We start from the raw sequence: 24,268 nt of genomic DNA on the forward strand, positions 1-24,268 counted from the left end.
AACATATTGGCAGGATATTCACTCCCACCATGGTGTCTATTCTGTGTTTTGAGATACCTCAGACTTGTTTCTTGTTGTTATTGGGGAATATCCCTGAAGATTTTTTAACACATGACAAATACCTAATCAAAATCCTTCTAGCAGCAAGCAAGAAAGCGATCACGCGTTGCTGGTACCAACAGGATCCTCCAACCAAAGACAATTGGGTGGACATTCTAGGGGAAATCTACACTATGGAAAAACTAACTTTCATACTCAGACTACAAGAGGACAAAAACTGGGAAAAGTGGTCTTTCTTCTTTCTGCCCATGGACAATGTATAACAAATATTTACTAGAGTAATAACTGTAACAATTGTTGAATGCAGCCTTTTCTTTGTAATGAATGCCATTCTTATTTTTTTGGGGCATTTTTAACTGTAAGCCAAGAGCTGAAATATAATATAATACATCTGCAAGCTCACAAATCATGTTTAACTCTAATTCCAACCCCTAAACCTGACCTCTAAATGTTTAATCCTGATCCTAACCTGAATGTTTTCCTAATTTTAAACGTATCTCTAAAAATCTTTTTGTAACCATAGAACAACAATTTATCTGACCAGGAAAATGGTCCTCACTCCTCACAACGTCTGTTTCTCAAATTCTACAATACTTGTGGAGACATTTGGTCCTCTCAAGTATAGTAATGCACACACACACACTCACTCACTCACTCACTCACTCACTCACTCACTCACTCACTCACTCACTCACTCACTCACTCACTCACTCACTCACTCACTCACTCACTCACTCACTCACTCACTCACACACACACACACACACACACACACACACACACACACACACACACACACACACACACACACACACACACACACACACACACACACACACACACACACACACACACACACACACACACACACACCCCAAACTACATAATAAACCACTGTGTCAGCACCCAAGCCGTATCAAAGCCCACCATCTATTAAAAACCTCCAGCATGTTAGGTTTTAGCGTCTGCATGGCGGGACCTGCTGGTTATCATGTGAACGCTCATTATCTTTGGCCCCTAAAGCCTTAAGCCGAGAAATAGCAGACCTACAAGTAGACAACGCGTCGTTAAGAAGAGCTTGTAGGTCTGCTGTGCTCGGCGGCACGCGACACCGTCGTGAGACGGAGCGATACATTAAAGGCTTAACGGTGATGTAATAAAAGCTGTTGAGCGGGTCTTTTCCCGCGCGGGGGGGGGGAAAGGTAAAAGCTCTTTCACAATCTACTGGACAAACAACCACTCCACTGCTGACGGGACAAAGTCCTCCCCAATGTAAACACCATCTTATTCCTGTGATAGTGACACACGCGCGCACACACACACACACACACACACACACACACACACACACACACACACACACACACACACACACACACACACACACACACACACACACACACACACACACACACACACACACACACACACAGGTGTGGCCCTGTCAAAGGCTGATAGTGACAGACTAAATGTAACAGTGTTAATTATAAAGTGTTATAATTACACACAATGTACAAATAAGTGTTTCTGCCTGACGTCATTCTCCATATACATAGTGCATTATATATTATTCTCCATATACATAGAGTGCACTAGAGGTCACAGCTCCTTTAAATCCCCTCTTCTGTCTCCTGTATAAATGTCCACACCTCCACCTCTTCCTTGTGTATTTCCGTATTGGAAGGAGGTGGGTGTCTTTTGTTATCTTCTCTGTATAAGAACATAAGAATTGGATTTGCAAATGACTTATACAGTGTTTGTTTGACTTTGTTTAGAAAGGAGTCCATGCACTAAAGCCACATTAACTTGGAGAAGTGTGTTTTGTGTGGTTCTGTCAGGTATGTTGAGTTTTATCATGTCATTGTTACTGTTCTTCCTCGTGTATTTCCGTATTGGTACGAGAACGGAGTCCATGCACTAAAGCCACGTTAACTTGTGTGTTTTGTGTCGTTCTGTCAGAATAAATGGAGGTTGTATCCAAAGAAAAGTCCTGGGTACGTCTAAATCCATTCAACACAACGCAGAGATAGAAACTATACCGGTTACATATTCATAGTGTGGATATTGTGACATTTCTGATCCATTCATCAGAATGAGGTCAATATAGCAGCACCACTCATACATGCTGACACAGTGCTGGCCCATATCATGACATCTTGGCCAAATACAGTACCTCCATATTTTTGACGATAATATATTTTGAGATAGAAGTAAAAAACATATGTTTGCGCCCTTGTTTCATCTTTGAAAGTGTACAATTAGGGCTCAAGTTATTAAAACAGGACAAGAAAACACTTTTGCCATAATCACAGAATTAAGCAGAGGACTTTCTTGTGTATCAGTGTATAGGGCTATACACTGACCATTATATATACATATATACATATACACTGACCATTATATATACATATATACATATACACTGACCATTCCCACGGCGGGGAAAACACTCACATTTATTCCAAACCCACACCACTCAATCCTGGGCCGAACATGTTGGCCATGACAAGCCATCCGGTGCAACCTACACGTCCCAGACCAGCTGAGTGGGGGCTTTTCTTTGGGACATTTCAACCTACACGTCCCAGACCAGCTGAGTGGGGGCTTTTCTTTGGGACATTTCAACCTACACGTCTCAGACCAGCTGAGTGGGGGCTTTTCTTTGGGACATTTCCTGAAGGACTAAAGGGATAATCCCCTTTATAAACTCTCTGTACCTGGTTAAGAGCGTGGCCCTCGAGAGCCTTTTTAACCCTCGAGTGAGCTCAACAAAAACGGCTTCATTTAGAGGAGCGACCTACAAGGGTGCTCTCGGGGGGGCTTAACAAAAGGAGGCCTGGAGGTACTGCGGACCCCCGTGAGGTATTTGTCGCCGTCGGGGAAGAAACCTTGTATCTCCGTAGTTCAGTACGGACGTATAAGGCCAGCAAAAAGTTGCGACAAATATATCTGTTGTTTTGGTGATTTTTTTTTTTTTAATAAATGATTGAGCTTGTAACTAAATAATAATTGGATCCATTGGAACCAGTGGTGGAAAGTAACTAAGTACATTTACTTAAGTACTGTACTTCAGTCCAATTTTGAGGTATTTGTACTTTACTTCAGTATTTCCAATTATTTTATTTATTCCTGAATTTATTCCTGTCAAGGAATGTCTTTAATTGTTGTTTACATACAAGGTTTCCCCCCAACAGCAACGATGTTGTCCAGTAAGAAAGGACAGGGTCAGTGTGTAGGGGGGAGGGATGGGGAGGGAGGGGGGAGGGAGGGGGGTGGTCTTGGGGGACTTACTGAGCCTGGTCCCTCAGCACGGGCAGGGGAATGTCCTCACACACGTAGTCCAGCTCGTCCGTTAGGCTGTTGGTCCTGGAGATGTCGATGGAGGTGGTGATGGAGGTGTTGTCCACACTTCTCCTCACTGCAGAGAAGAAGAGAGGAGAGGATTTTTGGTTGCGGTTGGTCTGTTTTTATGGGTTTTATTCTCCAAAGTGAGTGACACCCACAGCCACAACACTAGAGGGAGAGACCAGTAACACCCACATTTAGAACAAACTAAATTCTCATTCTACTACTCTGACACCACAATGTGGAATGCCCTGACCTCATCCATTAAAGGATGTGTAGCACTGGAAAAAAACATCTATCAGGAGACCACAAGGGGAGCTAAATGTAATGTCCCATCTCTATTGTATATCTCTGCTGTCTGGAAATACACATCATTTCATCATTGATAAGAACAGCTGAATGGACCTCCAAGCTCACAATGAGGTTGGAGGTCAAAAGGGGTGGAGTCTGGAGTCAGCTAAACCAGCTAACTCCGGTGGAGTTAGCTGGTTTAGCTGAAAGTTTGAGGATCCAATGGAGTTAGCTGGTTTTGTCAGAAGCGCTTTTTAATGCTTTTCATTGGTTCAATATGTTTTTAATCAACACACAGACATAAAGGGTGTTCAATGGCCCTGATTTATGGAAAAAAAAATAATACAAAAGCGTCAAAATGAGAGTTAGCTGGTTTCTGCCGGACAGCAGTGTAGTGTTTGTTGATGACATGTATTATTGTGTTAATCTTTTAGGCCATGTTGATGAATACATAGGACCACAATGGAAACGAGTCCCCAGGACTTTTTGGTGTTCTCCTTTTAGCCTTACTGAACCATGTGCTGCTTACATTTCTGACTAATAATGTATTCAATCAATCAATGAATGACCTTTGCAACAAAAAACAAAAAAGTCATAAATCAAAACTAGCCACATTTCTCTTTGAGTCTTGAGCTGAAAACCTCTGCTGGACAGGACAACATTAAGGTGTTTCTGCTGGACAGGACAACATTAAGGTGTTTCTGCTGGACAGGACAACATTAAGGTGTTTCTGCTGGACAGGACAACATTAAGGTGTTTCTGCTGGACAGGACAACATTAAGGTGTTTCTGCTGGACAGGACAACATTAAGGTGTTTCTGCTGGACAGGACAACATTAAGGTGTTTCTGCTGGACAGGACAACATTAAAGTGTTTCTGCTGGACAGGACAACATTAAAGTGTTTCTGCTGGACAGGACAACATTAAGGTGTTTCTGCTGGACAGGACAACATTAAGGTGTTTCTGCTGGACAGGACAACATTAACGTGTTTCTGCTGGACAGGACAACATTAACGTGTTTCTGCTGGACAGGACAACATTAATGTGTTTCTGGACAGGACAACATTAAGGTGTTTCTGCTGGACAGGACAACATTAAGGTGTTTCTGCTGGACAGGACAACATTAAGGTGTTTCTGGACAGGACAACATTAAGGTGTTTCTGCTGGACAGGACAACATTAAGGTGTTTCTGCTGGACAGGACAACATTAAGGTGTCTCTGCTGGACAGGACAACATTAAGGTGTTTCTGCTGGACAGGACAACATTAAGGTGTCTCTGCTGGACAGGACAACATTAACGTGTTTCTGCTGGACAGGACAACATTAAGGTGTTTCTGCTGGACAGGACAACATTAACGTGTTTCTGCTGGACAGGACAACATTAACGTGTTTCTGCTGGACAGGACAACATTAAGGTGTTTCTGGACAGGACAACATTAAGGTGTTTCTGCTGGACAGGACAACATTAAGGTGTTTCTGCTGGACAGGACAACATTAAGGTGTTTCTGCTGGACAGGACAACATTAAGGTGTTTCTGCTGGACAGGACAACATTAAGGTGTTTCTGCTGGACAGGACAACATTAACGTGTCTCTGCTGGACAGGACAACATTAATGTGTTTCTGCTGGACAGGACAACATTAATGTGTTTCTGGACAGGACAACATTAAGGTGTTTCTGCTGGACAGGACAACATTAAGGTGTTTCTGCTGGACAGGACAACATTAACGTGTCTCTGCTGGACAGGACAACATTAATGTGTTTCTGGACAGGACAACATTAATGTGTTTCTGCTGGACAGGACAACATTAATGTGTTTCTGGACAGGACAACATTAAGGTGTTTCTGGACAGGACAACATTAAGGTGTTTCTGCTGGACAGGACAACATTAATGTGTTTCTGGACAGGACAACATTAAGGTGTTTCTGGACAGGACAACATTAAGGTGTTTCTGCTGGACAGGACAACATTAATGTGTTTCTGGACAGGACAACATTAAGGTGTCTCTGCTGGACAGGACAACATTAATGTGTTTCTGGACAGGACAACATTAAGGTGTTTCTGCTGGACAGGACAACATTAATGTGTTTCTGGACAGGACAACATTAAGGTGTCTCTGCTGGACAGGACAACATTAACGTGTCTCTGCTGGACAGGACAACATTAAGGTGTTTCTGCTGGACAGGACAACATTAAGGTGTTTCTGGACAGGACAACATTAAGGTGTCTCTGCTGGACAGGACAACATTAACGTGTCTCTGCTGGACAGGACAACATTAAGGTGTTTCTGCTGGACAGGACAACATTAAGGTGTTTCTGGACAGGACAACATTAAGGTGTCTCTGGTGGACAGGACAACATTAACGTGTCTCTGCTGGACAGGACAACATTAAGGTGTCTCTGCTGGACAGGACAACATTAACGTGTCTCTGCTGGACAGGACAACATTAAGGTGTTTCTGCTGGACAGGACAACATTAAGGTGTTTCTGCTGGACAGGACAACATTAAGGTGTTTCTGGACAGGACAACATTAAGGTGTCTCTGCTGGACAGGACAACATTAAGGTGTTTCTGCTGGACAGGACAACATTAAGGTGTTTCTGGACAGGACAACATTAAGGTGTCTCTGCTGGACAGGACAACATTAACGTGTCTCTGCTGGACAGGACAACATTAAGGTGTTTCTGCTGGACAGGACAACATTAAGGTGTTTCTGCTGGACAGGACAACATTAACATGTTTCTGGACAGGACAACATTAACGTGTCTCTGCTGGACAGGACAACATTAAGGTGTTTCTGCTGGACAGGACAACATTAAGGTGTTTCTGCTGGACAGGACAACATTAAGGTGTTTCTGCTGGACAGGACAACATTAACATGTTTCTGGACAGGACAACATTAACGTGTCTCTGCTGGACAGGACAACATTAACGTGTCTCTGCTGGACAGGACAACATTAAGGTGTTTCTGCTGGACAGGACAACATTAAAGTGTTTCTGGACAGGACAACATTAAAGTGTTTCTGCTGGACAGGACAACATTAAGGTGTTTCTGCTGGACAGGACAACATTAAGGTGTTTCTGGACAGGACAACATTAAGGTGTTTCTGCTGGACAGGACAACATTAAGGTGTTTCTGCTGGACAGGACAACATTAAGGTGTTTCTGCTGGACAGGACAACATTAAGGTGTTTCTGCTGGACAGGACAACATTAAGGTGTTTCTGCTGGACAGGACAACATTAAAGTGTTTCTGGACAGGACAACATTAACGTGTCTCTGCTGGACAGGACAACATTAAGGTGTTTCTGCTGGACAGGACAACATTAAGGTGTTTCTGGACAGGACAACATTAAAGTGTTTCTGCTGGACAGGACAACATTAACGTGTTTCTGCTGGACAGGACAACATTAACGTGTTTCTCAAGAGGTGGTTCGGGACCCAGTACTGGGCCGGAGGAGCCATATGTGATAGAGTTCCACCAAACCTCTAGAGAATGACAACAGAGACACAGTGAAAGAGATGAACAAAGAGATGTAAAGATGAAGATACCTGGAGAAGAAGGCCATCTTATATTGAAAGCTGACCATGAGTGAGAAGGTCGGCCTGAAGGTCATTCAGAACAAAGGTGTCGTCAGCAAAGAGAGCAGAAGAAGGAATAGAATAAATACAAACAGAGACACATTTTGATATGAATGGAAGATTCAGTGTCTTCATTCTAATGATGCACCCGATACCTGTGTGTTTGTGTTTTTGTGTTTTTTCCCCCCATAAAAAAAACGCCCTACTTGATCATACTACAGCGTCACACAAACGTGGGGGATCTGGACAAACCTAGCAGATCTACAGATCTGAAACTTTTGCTATTTTTGAATTTGAATCCTGAAAAGTAACAGTTTTGGAGGTTTGAGGTTTCCAGCTGACAGAGAAAATGCAGTCAATGTTTTTCTCTGCATTCGAGAAAAGGTGCAAAATATTGTGAATTATGAAAAATACGTTATTTAAAAGGAGTCCTTGGGGGGGTCCCTAGCTAAATTTGTTAACGTGGCATATCACCCTTTTTTTTTTGAATTTCAAAATGGTGTAAGACATACAAACAGATAGAACAGAAAGACAAAAAAAGAACAAGAAATAAAAATAAAAAATAAGGCAAAAAACATATTCACAAGAGATCTGGCTCGCTATCTAAATAGTCTAACCCAGGGGTCTTCAACAGGGGGTCCGGGACCCTTAGGGGGTCCTCAGAGTTACTAGAGGGGGGCCGCCAAATCTTTGTGTGATATGATTTTTTTTTACATTAACCACTAGCATCCCATTTCTGAGGAGAACTTAAGGAAATCAAAAATAGCAGATCTACAAGCTCACAACGCCTCGCACTGCGAGGCGTTGTGAGCTTGTAGATCGGCTATTTTTGGCAAAGAGGTATAGGTGTAGAGGGGGAAAAAAGAGCAGACCAAGTACAAAAAAAGTTTATATATAAAATAGTTTAATCCGCAACACACATTTTATACAATATAGAGGGGGTCCTTGGCCTGAAAACGTTGAAGAACCCTCTGGTCTAACCATTTCCCCCAAGTAGGATCTTAAGCAGATAGGAATCGGTTTGTCCAACGTGGCATATCACTTTTAACCACTTCATCCTTATCTTTGAATATTATATTTATTTTTTTAGCGAACATTTTTAACTCAAATCTTTGCTTCTGGGGGTTCCTGGCACAAAAATATTTGTTTTAGATGGGGGTCTGCATCCAAATATATACTCATTTGAGGGTCCTTGACTTGAAAAAGTTTGAGAACCAGCGTGCTCGTATTTAAGTGGTTAAATGCACATACTGTGGATAGACTAGCAGCCGGCCTGACTGCTGTTGTGTGAGTAAAAAAAACAACAGTGTTAGAACAACATGTGCAGCGAGGGTCTTGACCTGCAGTCAGACTGTCAGCGCCGTTTGACGAGTCTCCCCTCCTAACGCAGCCCGGCCCGCGCAACCCCCCCCCCCCCCCCCCCCCCCCGCGTCCCGGCCTCCATTGTGATGAAGAATAGACGGGCCAGAATGTGCTTCCAAGAACACAACGACCGGTTACAACTTCATTCAATCTCTCTAAGTATGCTATCAACCCACCAGTTTGTTTAACATTGTGTAGAGAGAGAGACAGAGACAGAGGGAGAGAGAGAGAGAGAGAGAGAGAGAGGGGGGGGGGGGGGGGGGAGAGAGAGAGGGGGGAGAGGGAGGGAAACAGAGGGAGGGGAGTGAGAGAGAGCGGGCGAGGGAGATAGAGCGATAGAGAGAGAGGGAGAGATATGGGGAGAGAAAGAGTGAACGGCAGTATAGAGAGATGGAGAAAAAGAGTGAGTGAGAGAGAGACCTGGTTGAGTAAAGCCCGATTAGATGGAACGTAGCCAATCTACAAGCTTACAACGGGTCGCAAATACCACGCGTTGTAAGCTTGTAGATCAGCTACTGGCGGCGCGACTCCATCGTACGACAAAGTACAAATGGGCCTTACACTGACGGGGGTCCACATTGTATTGGGGGGGGGGGGACTGTGGTGTTATCGGCTACACAAACAGCACCAGAGCTATCGGCCCCATCGGTGGAAGTGTGTTTGGTTGGGTTACATACAGAGGGGGCTCCGGCCCGGGTAGCAAAACAAGCAGCAAGTGGAGAGAGGAGTGGTTCTCAAAGTGAGGCCTGGGGACCAGCCATGGGTCCTTGAGGGGGTCCTGGGAGGTCCCTGTCTAAATGATTCATAGTTAGGAACCAAATGGACCCTTACAGGTCTGTAACTCAGAGAGGACCCCTACACTCTCAGAGTTATGGGTCCATAATAATAATAATACTTGAAATTGAAACAGTTTGAGAGCCACTGCTCTATTGACCATATTCACACGGCGGCCATCTTGCTCTTACATCACACTTGGAGGGAGGGGGGGGGGGGGGGGGGGGGGGGTTTACATGAATGATGTAAGAGCAAAATGTCTGCAGTGTGAATATGGTCAATTCATTGAGAGATTCTCATAGAGCGGCACAAGGCACAGATAAGTCGACTGGCATCCAACAATGGCCAGTTTATTTCTGACCATTGGAGCACCACAATGGCTGCTTATCAAACCCGCCCCTCGCCCTCCCTTCCCTCTTCCCCCAGTGTCTCTGTCCAGTTCCCCACGGTCCCACAGCCCTCCCGCAACCCCCCCCCCCCCCCCGCCCCTCGCCCCCCGTCCGTCCGTCCGTCCATTCCCAGCACGGCCAGCCCGCCCGCCCGCCCGCTCCTCGACCCCTGCCTGCCGTTGGCAGGACAGCCAGAAAAAAAAGACAAACGGGGAGGCCAGGACAGGACAGAGCAGAGGCACAATAATGTCTCTGAGTCTCTCTCTGTGCTTTGGCTCTCGCTCGCGGTCCGGCCGCGGGGACAAAGGCCCGGCCAAGCCAGCCCAGTCTAATTAAAATTCTGTCTGGGCCACATTATAAAGACAGACTGGTTAATGATTAACACAGGAGTAGAGCTTAATAGAAGGGAAAACCAGGAGAGTGCAACTGAGACGGCATGACACACAGTTATCTAAAACTTCCCTTATGTCACCTTCCAGACATTTGTCGGTTTCCCCCCTTTTTGAAACCAGGGCCTTATATTATAAATGTGGCCCGAGTACTTGGTTCTTGGTTCTTTTTAAGGTCTAGTTGAAGGGCCTGTCCTACGTAGTTGGAACATGAGAGTGTAAGAGGAGAGGCTGGACTGTCCTAATGCTGATGACATCATCCCAGCAACAGAACCACATACTGTATACTGTAACCCCATTCATTCCCCCGAGTCATGTTAACCACTTATGCCCCATACCAGTGCTTCTCAAACTGATATGTATTTGGCTGCAGACCCCCCCCCCCCCCCAATCTCAAACCCCTCAAATATGTTGTACCAGGGACCTCCAGAAGTTTAAAATGTTTAAACTCAAATCTGATTTTAGATTTTTCAAAAATAGCAGATCTACAAGCTCATAGGGTGACATGAAGTGTATGTAAGGCTACTTTCACAAAATGTTTGGGCTATTATGCCACGCCCAAAAAAATGATGCCCAGGTTGAAAGAGGTTGAAAGGACATACTGTAGGTTAGTCAGTGGTACTGTTAGTCAGGACATACTGTAGGGTTAGTCATTGGTACTGTTAGTCAGGACTGGAAATTAAAAATTCTGTAACCCTGTAGGCATTTTTGAGGAAAAGTCTGCATACAGCATATAATAATAATAATAATAATAATACTACTGCTACTGCTACTGCTACTGCTACTACTACTACTAATAATAATAATAATAATAATAATAGTAATGAGACATCAGATAGAAGATGATATAAAAAAACACAAGTGATGAACGTACCTGTTCTGTTGAATATTCTGGTGAGACCTTTGGGGGAAAAAGAAAAAAAGAACTACAGTCAGAAATACGTTTTTTACAATGTTGGGATTATTGGGATCTTTGGGATCAAATATCAAAGAAAGAGGTCCTGCACGATGTCTGGAACGTAAAAAACTCTCTTTATTAAGTCGACGTGATGATGATTTCTTTTACAATCTCCAGACAGTGTGCAGACCTCTTTCTTTGATATTTCATATCATGTACATCGGGCCTGCTTCATAAAAAAAAAAGTGACAGAAAATTACAAGTGCAGTAAAGCCTGATGCATATCCATACGAATAGCAGACCTACAAGCTCACAAGCTTGAGCTTGGGGGGTGGGGGGTGGGGGGGCATGTGGGGGGGCTGTTAGGGGTTAAGTGTCTTGTTTATTTCCACATGGGCGGAGCGGGAGGTGAAACCTTCAGATTACCATACAGCCTCTCTAGCACTAAGCTCCTGAAAGGTAAATAGACAACAGCGTGGCTTATATTTAATATATATTATTATAATATTATATTTAATATACCCACTAAGCTTATATTTCCACATTTTCTCCATTAACAGAGTGTGATCTCATTGAGGTTAGATAACCGTGCCGTACGTTTTAACCCATTAAAGCCTGAGGCCGATTCTACAAATGTTTCTATATCAGTGGTTCTCAATCTTTTTCATGTCAAGGACCCCCAAAATTATATGTATTTGGCCGCTGACCCCCATCTCAAAATATTTTGTTCCAGGGACCCCCCAGAAGCAAAAAATAGAGTTAAAAATGTTCGCTTTAAAACAATATATATTCAAAGATTTACACACATTTTCACGATTTTTCAAATATAGCCAAAGTGTAAAATAACGCTTAGCTCAAATGAAAAAGTGACACAGATGCGTTCCAGGTCTAAATGGGTTAAATACCCAGTACACTTTTAATTGGACATCTGATTTTGGACATTTGAGAACCACTGATCTATGGAGACAGATACGTATCTTAGCTTGGAAGTGAACCAGACACAAACATGTCTAATGTTAGCTTGTATTTTCAGAAGGGACTTCTTACGCAACACTCAGACTACAGCGAGAGATGCTTTTTGGGTTGGATTTCAAGCATGTGATCCTCATCCTCAAGAGGCCAAGTCCACAAGGCAAGATCAAGATCGGGAACATAGTGTATCAGGTTTCTGCAGTCTGATATATTGCAAAACAGAGCAACAGTTAATTTTAATAGCTGGAAATTCAAATAATGTGGAGAAAAAAGAAAGAAAAACATAAGCTGTTATTACAGTGGGTGACCATTGACTTTGTCGCTTTTCATAAGAGTATCACTTCACTCATTTGCCTCACCCGCTTTGCAGTAAATTTAAGTTCCAAATACTACCACAAGGTGCCGCTTTGGAGTCACTTTTTTTGTGACAGACAGACAGACAGACAGACAGACAGACAGACAGATAGATGTCTTATATTATTATTAATAATAATAATAATAACTAGCAATAATTACGTGTGCTTAGAGCGTTTAAATTGGGTTTTCTGTTCAGCGTCGGGCAGTCAGGAACGCATCTCTGTCATTTTAGAAATGTTCAGACACACATTGGTTTCTGTCTGTCTGTCTGTCTGTCTGTCTGTCTGTCTGTCTGTCTGTCTGTCTGTCTGTCTGTCTGTCTCAAAAGTCCGTGGAGAGACAGACAGACAGACAGACGTCTTATATGTTGTTTTTTTCTCGCATCAATTTCTGTATAGTAGGATTCTACCTCTTTCGTCTATAGATGAAATAGTCCAGTTAGTGTAGCGGTTAAAACTGATGTCCGGCGATTTTACGACCCGGGTTCGAATCTCACGCTATAAGCATGCTGACCTGCTATTTTTACTTTTACTTCTACTCCACTACATCTCAGAGGAAAATATTGTACTTTTACTCCACTACCATTATTTGAACGCTTTAGTTACTAGTTACTTTGCAGATATAAATCATTACATTATAAAACATACATTATTTGCCCTATTTCATATAGTCTATTTGAAAATGGCCGATCTACAAGCTCACAATGCATTGCGACGCATTGTGAGCTTGTAGATCAGCTATTATCAAACATGTATTTGCCAATACTTTTGCACTTTTACTTTGATTGAACTCAAGTAACATTTTGAGTTCATCCATGACCGTAACAGACGACCGTCATGTGATCCATGCATGGCCAACAGCGAGGCGTTTGTTTTCATTCTTATAAGACCGCGTGGCTCATTTATATGCACGTGAAAGTAACTAAGCGGAAAGTAACTAAGTACATTTACTCCATGTCCACTTGTTGCTGACGGTGGTAGTGTAGGAGCAGCGCTGTAAAAGCCCCAAGCGTCATCGGTGCAGGAAAGATGCGTATTTGGTTGTACACACGGAGACGCAAGGGTGGCGTTTTCAGTCGGAATTCAAATCATGATGCAACACTTTGTGAGCTTGTAGATCGGCTATTTTCGCTACTTTTATGGGACACTGTTGTACAACAAAGTAGAATTAATTTGTGAAGAAAGAAAAACCCATTAACAGTTGAAAATAGCCTACACCAGAGGTTTTCAACCAGTGGTCCGGGGACCACCAGTGGTCCTTGAGGGGGTTCCAGGGGGTCCCCAGCCAAATTAATAGTTAGCAACCAAATTGACCCTTATGTGTCTGTAACTCTTAATGTACAAATGGAACCAAATGGACCCGTCAGGGTCCATTTGGTTCCATTTGTACACTCTCAGAGTTAAATGAACACTGATGATGATGATACAGTGTAGATTGGGACGCCCAAGAAATCTAAATGGTTGAGTCCCTGGCATATCTTTTCAAATGGGGGTCCCTGGGCTAATATGTGTCAATTTGGGGGTCCTTGATGGGAATAAGGTTGAAAACCACTGGCCTACACCATTTCTGCCCATCCCTCTAACTTCATGTAGGCGCATTAAAAATATCAAAATTGGCCGCTCTGAATTTGTATCTGAACAAATACTTTGATAGAAGAGATAGGCCTACAGAGGTACTGTAGGGGGGAGGGGGAACCTGATAGCAGAGTTCCTCACTTGGCTTATTTGGAATAATCATTAACATAACCGGTTTGGCAAGAGACTGGGCCAGTGTTGTAGGCTAGTGCTAATTTTGGAAGTGGGGGAGCAAGGTTCTTGAGCGGATTGGAGTTTTTTTTTTGTTACTTTATTTCGGTTTTAGGGTTAAGCTCTGATCCACCCGTCCCCCCCTCCCACGAAAGCCCCCCGACCCCCCGCACGCAACCACTCCGCCGCGCTGCGCCAGGCCGCGCTGCGCTAAAACGCACTGTCTGTGCCTGTGGTGGCCTACTGAAAGCTAATAACATAGTAGTATGACAAGGGTGCAATTATATTCAATGATATTCAATTGTTTTGTGGAAAACACATGGCTCATCATGCTTAATTAAAGAGAGACTCACTTGCCTTTTCTTAGTGCTTTTCATTGTTTGGACAGAAGAAATTGTAAACATTTAGCCAATATTCGATCATCATTAAATAACAGACAGTGAACTGGTAAACTGGTGACAGCATGTCATGGATAGCATATTAATTCTTAAACAATATTGAGGAGGAAATAAGTATAAACGAGGAAATAAAATAAAACAAACCAAAAAGACGCCAATAACCCCTGTCTTATAAAAACTGCCAAAGTGGGTCGGGGTTATCTGACATGACAGGCTGTGCCACTTTGGTTTTTGTGCTTTCTGCCGTGCGATGTGCTCGCAGCCAAGTCTTGACATAAGGCTCTGGATTCCAGGACCTGAGCGGAGGTCCATATGTCTAATAAACATCAGAGCCGACACACGTTCTGTATGTAGTCGCGAACGGAGTGATGTTATTATGAGGTTCAATGTTCATCAAACTAAAGCCGCACACGCATTCTGCCGAGCTGCATGGAATGAGCATATTACAGTTAATAAGGGGTACAAGTGCAGCTGGTACCCTTCTCCCTCCACATTCTATGTAGGCCTAGGCATAGTCCCTAAAAGCATTCACTGAAGATTTTTCGAAATCTCACCTGCACAACCCAATATTATGCTGTTGTTACAAATGTAATGCAGTAAACATGAACGTAGCGTTAACCGTGGTGATGTGTTGGATAATATTCACCCGCAGCTGGTTTTAACGAGACAGCAGCGTATATGAAAATGCTTCACAGATGATCCGATCATCTTTATTTTTAAATTGATGATGAAAGCCGCACACGCAAAATGGGGGTCCCCAATATGGTTATTTTGGGGGGTCATGGCCTGAAAAAGATTGAGAACCCCTACTTTGATGCATCTCTCTCTCTCTCTCTCTCTCTCTCTCTCTCTCTCTCTCTCTCTCTCTCTCAGAGAGAGACCTTGTCTTTGTACAGAGAGACAGAGAGAGAGAGCGCATCTGGATAAAAGAGACTTTGTCTTTGTATAGAGAGAGAGAGATAATTAACATAACCGGTTTAGCGATGAATAGACTGGACAAGGAGCACATGTCGTTGAAGAGTTTTTTGGTTTGCAGTTTACTTAAGTAAAAATATCAATACTGCAATGTAGAAGTAGCCTACTCTGTTACGAGTAAAGTATATATAGTAGGCCTATATTATATTAATTTCTCTCTCTCTCTCTCTCTCTCTCTCTCTCTCTCTCTCTCTCTCTCTCTCTCTCTCTCTCTCTCTCTCTCTCTCTCTCTCTCTCTCTCTCTGCCAAAAATAGACTAAAATGTTAGAAAATAGAGTTGCATCGCGACTCTTTGTGGGCTTGTAGATCAGATTTTTTTGCCTATTTAATAGCCACGCTGAAATTGCATCTGAACAAATAGCCTGCCTTGATAGACCCCCCCCCCCCCCCCCCCCCCGCTCAAAGAAAGAGACACACGGCATAAGTGCACAAACAGAAAGCACAGAACGTATGACCCCAGTATATATTAAATATATATATATATATATATAGTGCCACTGAACCACCACCACAGAAATACAATTTGTCAATTCAAATGAGCTATTGGCAAGAGAAAAAAATACGTTTATTTTCCCGTCTCGTTTTATCAATTAAGACGTTAAAATTAAACTAATGTTAAGCTCAGCATCATGCTATCTAACTTTATTTGCTTAATATTTTGCTTAATATAAATGTCACATCTTGTACTGTAAGCAACAGACAGGATCTTTCTCTGTCTTTCTAGGAAAAACAGTGCCTAAAAACCCCAAAACAAACAATTTTGCTATTCAAATGAGCTATTGGCATGATAAAACATACGTTTACATTTTCCAAAGCAAGTGTCAAAACATAATACAAAAGTGTAAAGTAATGTATGTACAGTTTGGAGAGGATATACAGTATACTAGTAACAAATATATTCTTGCTGTCTGCTGTGGGCTGTAGGCAGCTGTAGGCAGTAGACCGCTGCTGCCCCTAGTGGCACAGAGTGGAAATCATACATGCCCTGCATGAAACGCATGAGAAGAATGAAAAAAAACGACAAAGTCAATGGTCACCCACTGTATTTGGTATTCTCATAAATAGATATTAGATGTCATTTGGAAATCCGTCTTTGGTCAGCTAAATCTGACCCGCCCGCAACATTTCCCATACTCAAGGTTATTGACATCAAGCGTGGAAGTACCGACGTTTTACCTTGACCGCACCACAGCAGCACTTTACAATGTATCGTTGTTGTCGGGCAAAAACCTCTTATCTCCATATTTTAACTTTTAAAACTGTAAATTAACGCCCTACTTGATCATACTACAGCGTCATACAAAACAAAGTAATCAAAACTAGCAGGTCTAGGGGCACGGTGGAGCAGTCGGTAGCGCTGTCGCCTCACAGCTAAAAGGTCCTGGGTTCGATTCCGGCCAGGTACGCTGTGGGCGCTAGGGGCGTGTCTTCTCCTCCGCGTCATCGGCGCCCATACCCTAGGTGGGGTTAGTGAAAGGACCCACTCTGTGTGGAGTTTGCATGTTCTCTCCGTGTCTCTCAGGGTAGTTAATACCCTCACAAAAACATGTAGTAATCCTGGTCACTATATCGCCTCCCCCATGATAGCCGGGGCGCCTGATGGAGGGGAAAGGAACTGGTTGGAATAACGTGTTCCTTCCACTCGCTACGTCCCACCAGGGAAACTCCCCCCTGTCAGGTGACAAGAAGGTCAGTTGGCTCTAATGCATTGAAGGAGGCATGAGCTCGGCCCTGGGCTCCCTAGGCTGGTGGGAGGAGTGTAGTGCCCAGGATCACTTAGAAAATTGGCACCGGGTGAAAAAAGGGTTACAAAATCGTGGGAAAAAAAAAAATCATGAAAAAAAAAAAAAAGACCTAGCAGATATACAAGCTCGTTTTCAGCTTGTAGATCTTGCTATTTTTGAATTTGAATGCTGAAAAGTAACTATTTTGGACATACAATATGAGGTTTCCACCTGACAGAGACGATATATTATTTAACAGTAGAGACGATTCCAGAGCAGTGCAAATATACAGTAGCTGGTTTTAAATGCTAGACATTTACAAATAGGGTGACCACCCATCCCGAAATTCACAGGACAGTCCCGAAATTGGACCCTCTGTCCCGCGTCCCGCACAAGCAGAGCAATTTCCCGAAAATCAAAGATATGAAAAAAAAAAATGATTTTTTTTTTTTGATAATAAATCGGTAAAATCAGGCAAAAATAAGAATTAAATAACATAACCCTAACCTAACCCTAATCTTAACCCTAAAACCGAAATAAAGAAACCAAAAACTGGAAAAAAATCCAATCCGCCCAGAACCGCGCAAAAAAAAATATTTTTTTAAATAATAAATCGGCACGGGAGGTCCTCATGCACGTGCGCTGCGCGCGCGTGCATGTGTCCCGCGATGTCCCGCGGAACGGGTACGTCTGTGCCTCAATGGGTCTGTTTGAAGGTGGTCACCCTATTTACAAAGCAATATGTCAACATTCTCTCAAGTACAGTCCATACAGTAAGTACTGTATAACTACAGTAGTAACTTCCTCCACTTGACTCACTCCCAATTTCCCCGTAATCTGAAGACTCACCTCTTCAGACGTCACTTGACCTACTAGAGCCTTAATGACCTTACAGGCTTATACAAAGGTTAAGATGTCATTCAGATAACATGTCATTTAGAGAGATGCTAGGTTCATTTGTTGACCTGACGTCCTATAGTTTATAAAGTTTCAATGTACATATTCTTTGTTATATGATATTGTTTAGACTGATGCTAGGTTCTTGGTTTACCTATGATCCTAGATTATTGACCATTCTGCTACCTGCACAGCCACCTTTTCAGAGCGTTTCCAAAGTCATTTCCAATTATATATATATATATATATATATATAAATAAAAGCAACTTGGTATTGTCGTCTAGATATTCTGTAATACAGAGGTCTTAAATAGGGGGTCTGGTACCCGGCCAAAAACAGACGATCTACAAACTCAGCTTGTAGATTACGGTTATGTCTGAGTCATAGTGACATGCCTATAAATGGGCGCATCATAATTTTAATATAGGATATGTAGTGGGGGTCCTTGCTTCATCTCTCCATCTCTCAGCTATAAGGGGTCCTTGGCCTGAAAAAACATTGAAGACCCCTGCTGTAGTACTTACTGTATGTAAATATTTATCTGTTGACCTGCCTTTAATGATTGAATACAACAGGCTTGTAGAATAAGACCTTTTATGGTAAAGCCTTTTGTTTAGGTAATGCAATAATAAAGGCCTGATCGAGTCATAGTAGTAAAAAAAACAACTGTGTGTGTGTGTGTGTGTGTGTGTGTGTGTGTGTGTGTGTGTGTGTGTGTGTGTGTGTGTGTGTGTGTGTGTGTGTGTGTGTGTGTGTGTGTGTGTGTGTGTCATGGTGAACTGTTCAGTTCATGTGGTGCGGCCCATAGAAAATAACAGTCTCGGTGCTGGTCTGGTGCAGACACAGACAGTTGACATTACAGATGTCTAGTTTTATGGTGTTGGTCTGCAGCAGCTAAAGGGAACATACAGTACACCATGCTTTCACAACTCTAAACATTATCATTAGTGACAGGAGACTGCTGCCTGTGGGCTGCTGCTTCACATGGCTTTATGAGCGTCTAAAAAACAGAATACGTCCCCTTTTCCATGGCCTCAACATGAGTCAGGTCTTCATTCCATAGATTGTGTATCAGCGTTCATTCTGACAGCACATTATTATTTAGTTTTAGACATAAGTCTCTTCAATACAATTCCATTTAGTTTCGGGAAATATATTAGTCATCTCAAATGTTTTAGTTTTAGTCTAGTTTTAGTTGACTAATAATCATATTTTAGTCGACTATCTACTACAGTTGATTTAGTCGACTAAAATGTATTTTAGCGGTGGTGGAAAAAGTACTCACATGTCTTACTTCAGTAAAAGTATCAATACTGCAATGTAGACATACTCTGTTACAAGCAAAAGTCCCAAATTCAAAATGTACTTGAGTAAAAGTTTTGGTATCAAATTGTACTTAAAGTGCCAAAAGTAAAAGTTACTCATAATGCAGAATGTCCCATTTCACAAGTTTTCAAATGTATAAAATGTATTCAAATCATTCGAAAATAGTCGATCTACAAGTTATGCGACGCGTTGTGAGCTTGTAGATCGGCTGAATTGTATACAGGGCTGAAGTGGGTAAAGTATGTTTTGTAATAATAAACAAAATCTACAAAGTAACTAAAGTTTTCAAATAATTGTAGTGGAGTAAAAGTATAATATTTGCCTCTGAGATGTAGTGGGAGTAGAAGTAAAAGTACAGAAAATTGGAAATACTCCAGTCAAGTAAAAAAATACCTCAAAACTGTACTTAAGTACAGTACTTGAGTAAAAGTACTTAGTTACTTTACACCACTTGGTTGTGGGTGAGGGCGTCATAAGGCCTGATGTATACTTAGTTGTGTGCTGATCTACAAGCTCACAGATGTGTTGTGGGTGTGAGAACCGCTGGTGTTAAAATGACCAAAATGCTGTTAAAAAAAAAATAAGTCACTACAAGGAACTACAAACAAACAAACACTTTGTGGAGTGATGTTCATGTTGGTTTCTCAGTGGCATCAAAGGCCATGAGGACATGTGTTCTCCTTCATTATCTGACTCCCATTGATCCAATTAAGCCTTCAAGACCGGGAACGCAGCTGTGTGTCATTTTATGATTTCTTTGGGCTATTCAAAAACAGCAGATCTACAAGCTCATAGCGCGGCACCGAGTGCCGCGCTATGAGCTTGTAGATCTGCTGTTGTTGAAAAATCTTTTTTCAAAACGAACATTTGTAACTCAAATCTTTGCTTCTGGGGGGGTTTCTACAAATGTCTTCTAAATTTTGAAAAAACGTATGTTGCTATGTCAGTGGTTGTCAAACTTTTTCATGTCAAGGACCCCCAAAATGATATGTATTTGGCCACGGACCCCCCATCTCAAAACATGTTGTTTCAGGGACCCCGCATGCAGAAGCAAAGATTTTAGCTAAAAAATATATATATATTCAAAGATCTGCACAAATGTTCCAAGATTTAAAAAAAATAGCAGATCTACAAGCTCATAGCGTGGCACTCGGTGCCGCGCTATGAGCTTGTAGATCTGCTATTTTTGAATAGCCGAAAGAAGAAATCTTAAAATGACACACAGATGCATTCCCGGTCGTAAAGGGTTAAGCACTAAACGAGATAACTTTTCCCCTCATAACAGCGCGCTCGGCTGCAGACGCTGTGCATTTGATGTCAGGTTTACGTTGCTTCCACTGCTTTTATGATTACGCGCTTTGACAGGAAAAAACTCATAAAGAGCATTTATTAACCTCGGGGTCCGGGAGGATTCATTTGGTGGGGGGAGGGGGGTTTAACACGGGAAGTCAAATCACGATCCCCCCCCCCCCCCCCCCCCCTCTCGCCAAACAGCTAGGCTGTAAATTTCAACCAATCAAATTCAATCCGCATTGACTTATTGTGGAAAGTAGCATAATACATTGTGTTGCTGTCGGGCAGAATTATTTCCATATTCTAACTTTTTATGTGTTTTTTTGTAAATGAATGCCCTACTTCATCCTACTACAGCGTCACACAAAAGTAACATTTTTAGACATATGAGGTTTCCACCCGACAGAGACGATTTACTCAAGTACTGTACTTTACTTGAGTTTTTTCATTTCTCAATACTTTATACTTCTACTCCACTATATCTCGGAGGCAAATATTGTACTTTTTACCCCACTATAATTATTAGGAAAATAAAATTCTATATGGACCATTCATAATGTCTACTTTTACTTTGATAGTGTATATTTTGTACTTTTACTCAAGTATAATTCCGTATATGTAGGCCTTTCAGTTGTAACATTTCTACGTTGTAGTATTTTGTACTTCTTCCACCACTGTCAATATTTGTAACGTTATGAGACTTTGCAACACTCACTGGCCTTAACGTTATATTTAGTAGAGCCTAATTCCTAATTCCGTGGATATGAAACCATCCAAAACAAACAGCTGTGTTTTGGCATCAGGGTCGCATGCTTTCTGATCTGATAACAACAATAAGGAGAAACAAGAGAGTCTGGGCTCTTGGCATCGTCTGCAGCGTTATTGGTAAATCGAGGAAAATTCCTCAACTTGTGGCCTTGACAGCTCTGTGTTTTCTTATTGTTCTACTTAATCCCTGGGTAAGTGTGTCTTGTGGCCAGCGGACTGGACAACAGGAACAGTAAAGAGCTTGCAGTCACGACCTCTAATCACCACTGGGACTGTAATAGCTTCCATGTGCTTCGCTTGCTAACAACACCTGGCAGCCATCTTGGCTCTAAAGGGGCTGGAGGAGAATGTCCCTGTTTACTGGGTGCAAATGAACAACCAAGCTACATTAAACGCTGCATCGGTCCCAGTCTCTTTTAATGGCCTCCTGGGTTTGTATGTGGCGAGAGAGATGGTGACAAAACCAATTAAGTCCAAACTACCTAACAGCAGTATAGAACAGTGCTTTTCAAACCTTTTCAAGGTTCATTCATTTTATGTTTGGCTGTGTGTAGGTGTCACACTCCTGTGACCTTGTAGATCTGCTATTTTTCAAATCGCCTACAGTAAGTATAAAATAACGTTAAAGTGGTTAAACTGGTTTTGATACTATATAAACTCATTTTACTGGGGAAGGTGTAGAGGGAAAAAAAGAGCAGACCATTTAAACAAAAAAGGTTTCTGAAAATGCAATTTTCTACAATATAGAGGGGGTCCCTGCTTCATCGCTCTCTCAGCTAGGCCTGAAAACGTTGAAGACCCCTGGTTTAGTGCATCTCGTTTATCAATGGCGTCCAGCGGCTCAACATCTATTGCCTAAATATAATATTACATTTGACCTGTGTAGAGAGGAATACTATACTCATTTTCAGTGATGAATATCACAGAATGCTGTGCAAATATTGTATAATTCATAATGGGAGATTTGGCCTGCATTTGTGGACACAATCTATTTTCTCCCCCGTAGCCACGAATGAAGGAAAATAAATCACTTATGGTGTGATAAATGAAGTGAAGCAGTGGCATAGTGAAGCAGTGATAGTGATATTGTGAGAAGCTGGACTCCACTATAATATAAAACAACAATCTTTGGGCAACAGTTGTCCCTTGTGGGCACTAGTCTAGGAAAAACTAACATGAACTCCTAAATTGAGGGACATTCCCTTCTAATAGTTTAGGATTATATTATAACCACATGAACCTTAGCGTCCCTATTCTGGGGCCTGTCATAATAAACCAACATCCAGTTTCAAACAAACACAGCAGACAAACATTCAGCAAAAATATCAGCCGGAAACAGCAGATCTACAAACTGAGCTTGGTACATCTGCTATGTCGCTATTGCAATTAATAAGGTTTAAGTGGTTGAGCAGAGCAACACAATAAGAAATACCATAGTACCAAAACATGAGGGCAAAGCAATGCAAATACTTTTACTCATGCGTTGCAACGATTCAAATCCTGCCAACGCAAAGAAAGTACACATCAAATGTTACTTTTACTGAAATAATGGATTTCTAAGGCCCTTTGAGGCAGCATGACATCATTCTCATCAAACAAAATCACATAAAGACGACGGAGAGAAATAACTGCCAAAAATAAATACCCCCCCAAAAAAATCTAGTTTCATTAGGGTGATAAATCACTTTGGCAAATGCCCCTCATATGACATGGTGTTACAGCTGCACACTGCACTAAAACATCACAGATGCAAACACACCCATATCCATCCATCCATTGTACAACTATACCTTCACACTACTGTTACTACTGTTCTTAAGGCATGGATTAAAGCGAAATAAAATCTCACGACTGAAAATGTCATAATGTGCGATTTGTGAAACAGTGTGAAAGCATCCCCCCCCCCCCCCCCAACACACTAGCGCCGATTCCTAAACAATTAACACAAAGGGTGCACCGGAGCGCACTTGCCTATTAGTTTGTATTGGCCAGTGCGCTCAGAGCTGTATTTTCGAACGCATCCTATATGCAAAATTAGCACGCTTTAGTAATATAGTTCCTGCTGTTCTACATACTGCCAACCATGTGAAGAAATCACAGATTGAGGCTTTAACCTTTGCTTTTATATGAAATATCCCAAACGATTAACATATTGTGGAAGATGCTTCAGGACATATTGCTAGTTTGACCAATTTAATCTTAAAATAACCGAACATAGCCTTTCTGCAAGCTCTCAATGCGTCGCAGACGCATTGAGAGCTTGTAGATCGGCTATTTTTGCTGCGCAACATGATTCCATAGAAGACACGCTGGCTTCTATGGAATCCAAATGACTGAAATCAGTCTTGGCGACTGAGAACTTTAATCCATGAGTCTAAAGGTTATCATGGCTCAAATCAACGTTAAAACGGTCGTCAAGGTCCCTATTGGTATATATTTGGCCGCAGACCTCCAACTGAAAAGGTGTTGTGTCAGGGACGCCCATAAGAGATTTGTGTTGTTCAAAATGTTCAAAATGATTTCAGAATATTCACAAAAACAGACGATCTACAAGCTCACAATGTGAGCTTGTAGATGGATGATTTTTCTTTTTTAAAGTAAAGCCAAAGGTGTTGGTGAGAGCGACTGTCTAGTTGCGCCCACATTACAGTATGTCCTTATCAAGATGGAGACGAAAGGCGGAGAAATGGAAGAATAGTAACAGTCCTCAGGGGAGGGGAAATT

At 42.2% G+C, this 24,268-nt stretch overlaps 1 protein-coding gene across 1 annotated transcript in view; it reads right to left on the minus strand.

Moving 5' to 3' along the window:
• kcnq1.2 (potassium voltage-gated channel, KQT-like subfamily, member 1.2) overlaps positions 1 to 24,268 on the minus strand; it is a gene marked incomplete at both ends in the record, with an annotated part of 592,759 nt that overhangs the window by 502,329 nt on the left and 66,162 nt on the right. Inside the window, 2 exons of the mRNA XM_084060875.1 lie at positions 3,352 to 3,478; positions 11,065 to 11,091. Coding sequence (XP_083917001.1) covers positions 3,352 to 3,478; positions 11,065 to 11,091 — 154 coding nt within the window. The remainder of the gene's footprint in view (positions 1 to 3,351; positions 3,479 to 11,064; positions 11,092 to 24,268) is intronic.

This window comes from Gymnoscopelus microlampas (assembly GCF_963454915.1).
Source record: "Gymnoscopelus microlampas genome assembly, chromosome: 6".
NCBI classification, from domain to species: domain Eukaryota; kingdom Metazoa; phylum Chordata; class Actinopteri; order Myctophiformes; family Myctophidae; genus Gymnoscopelus; species Gymnoscopelus microlampas.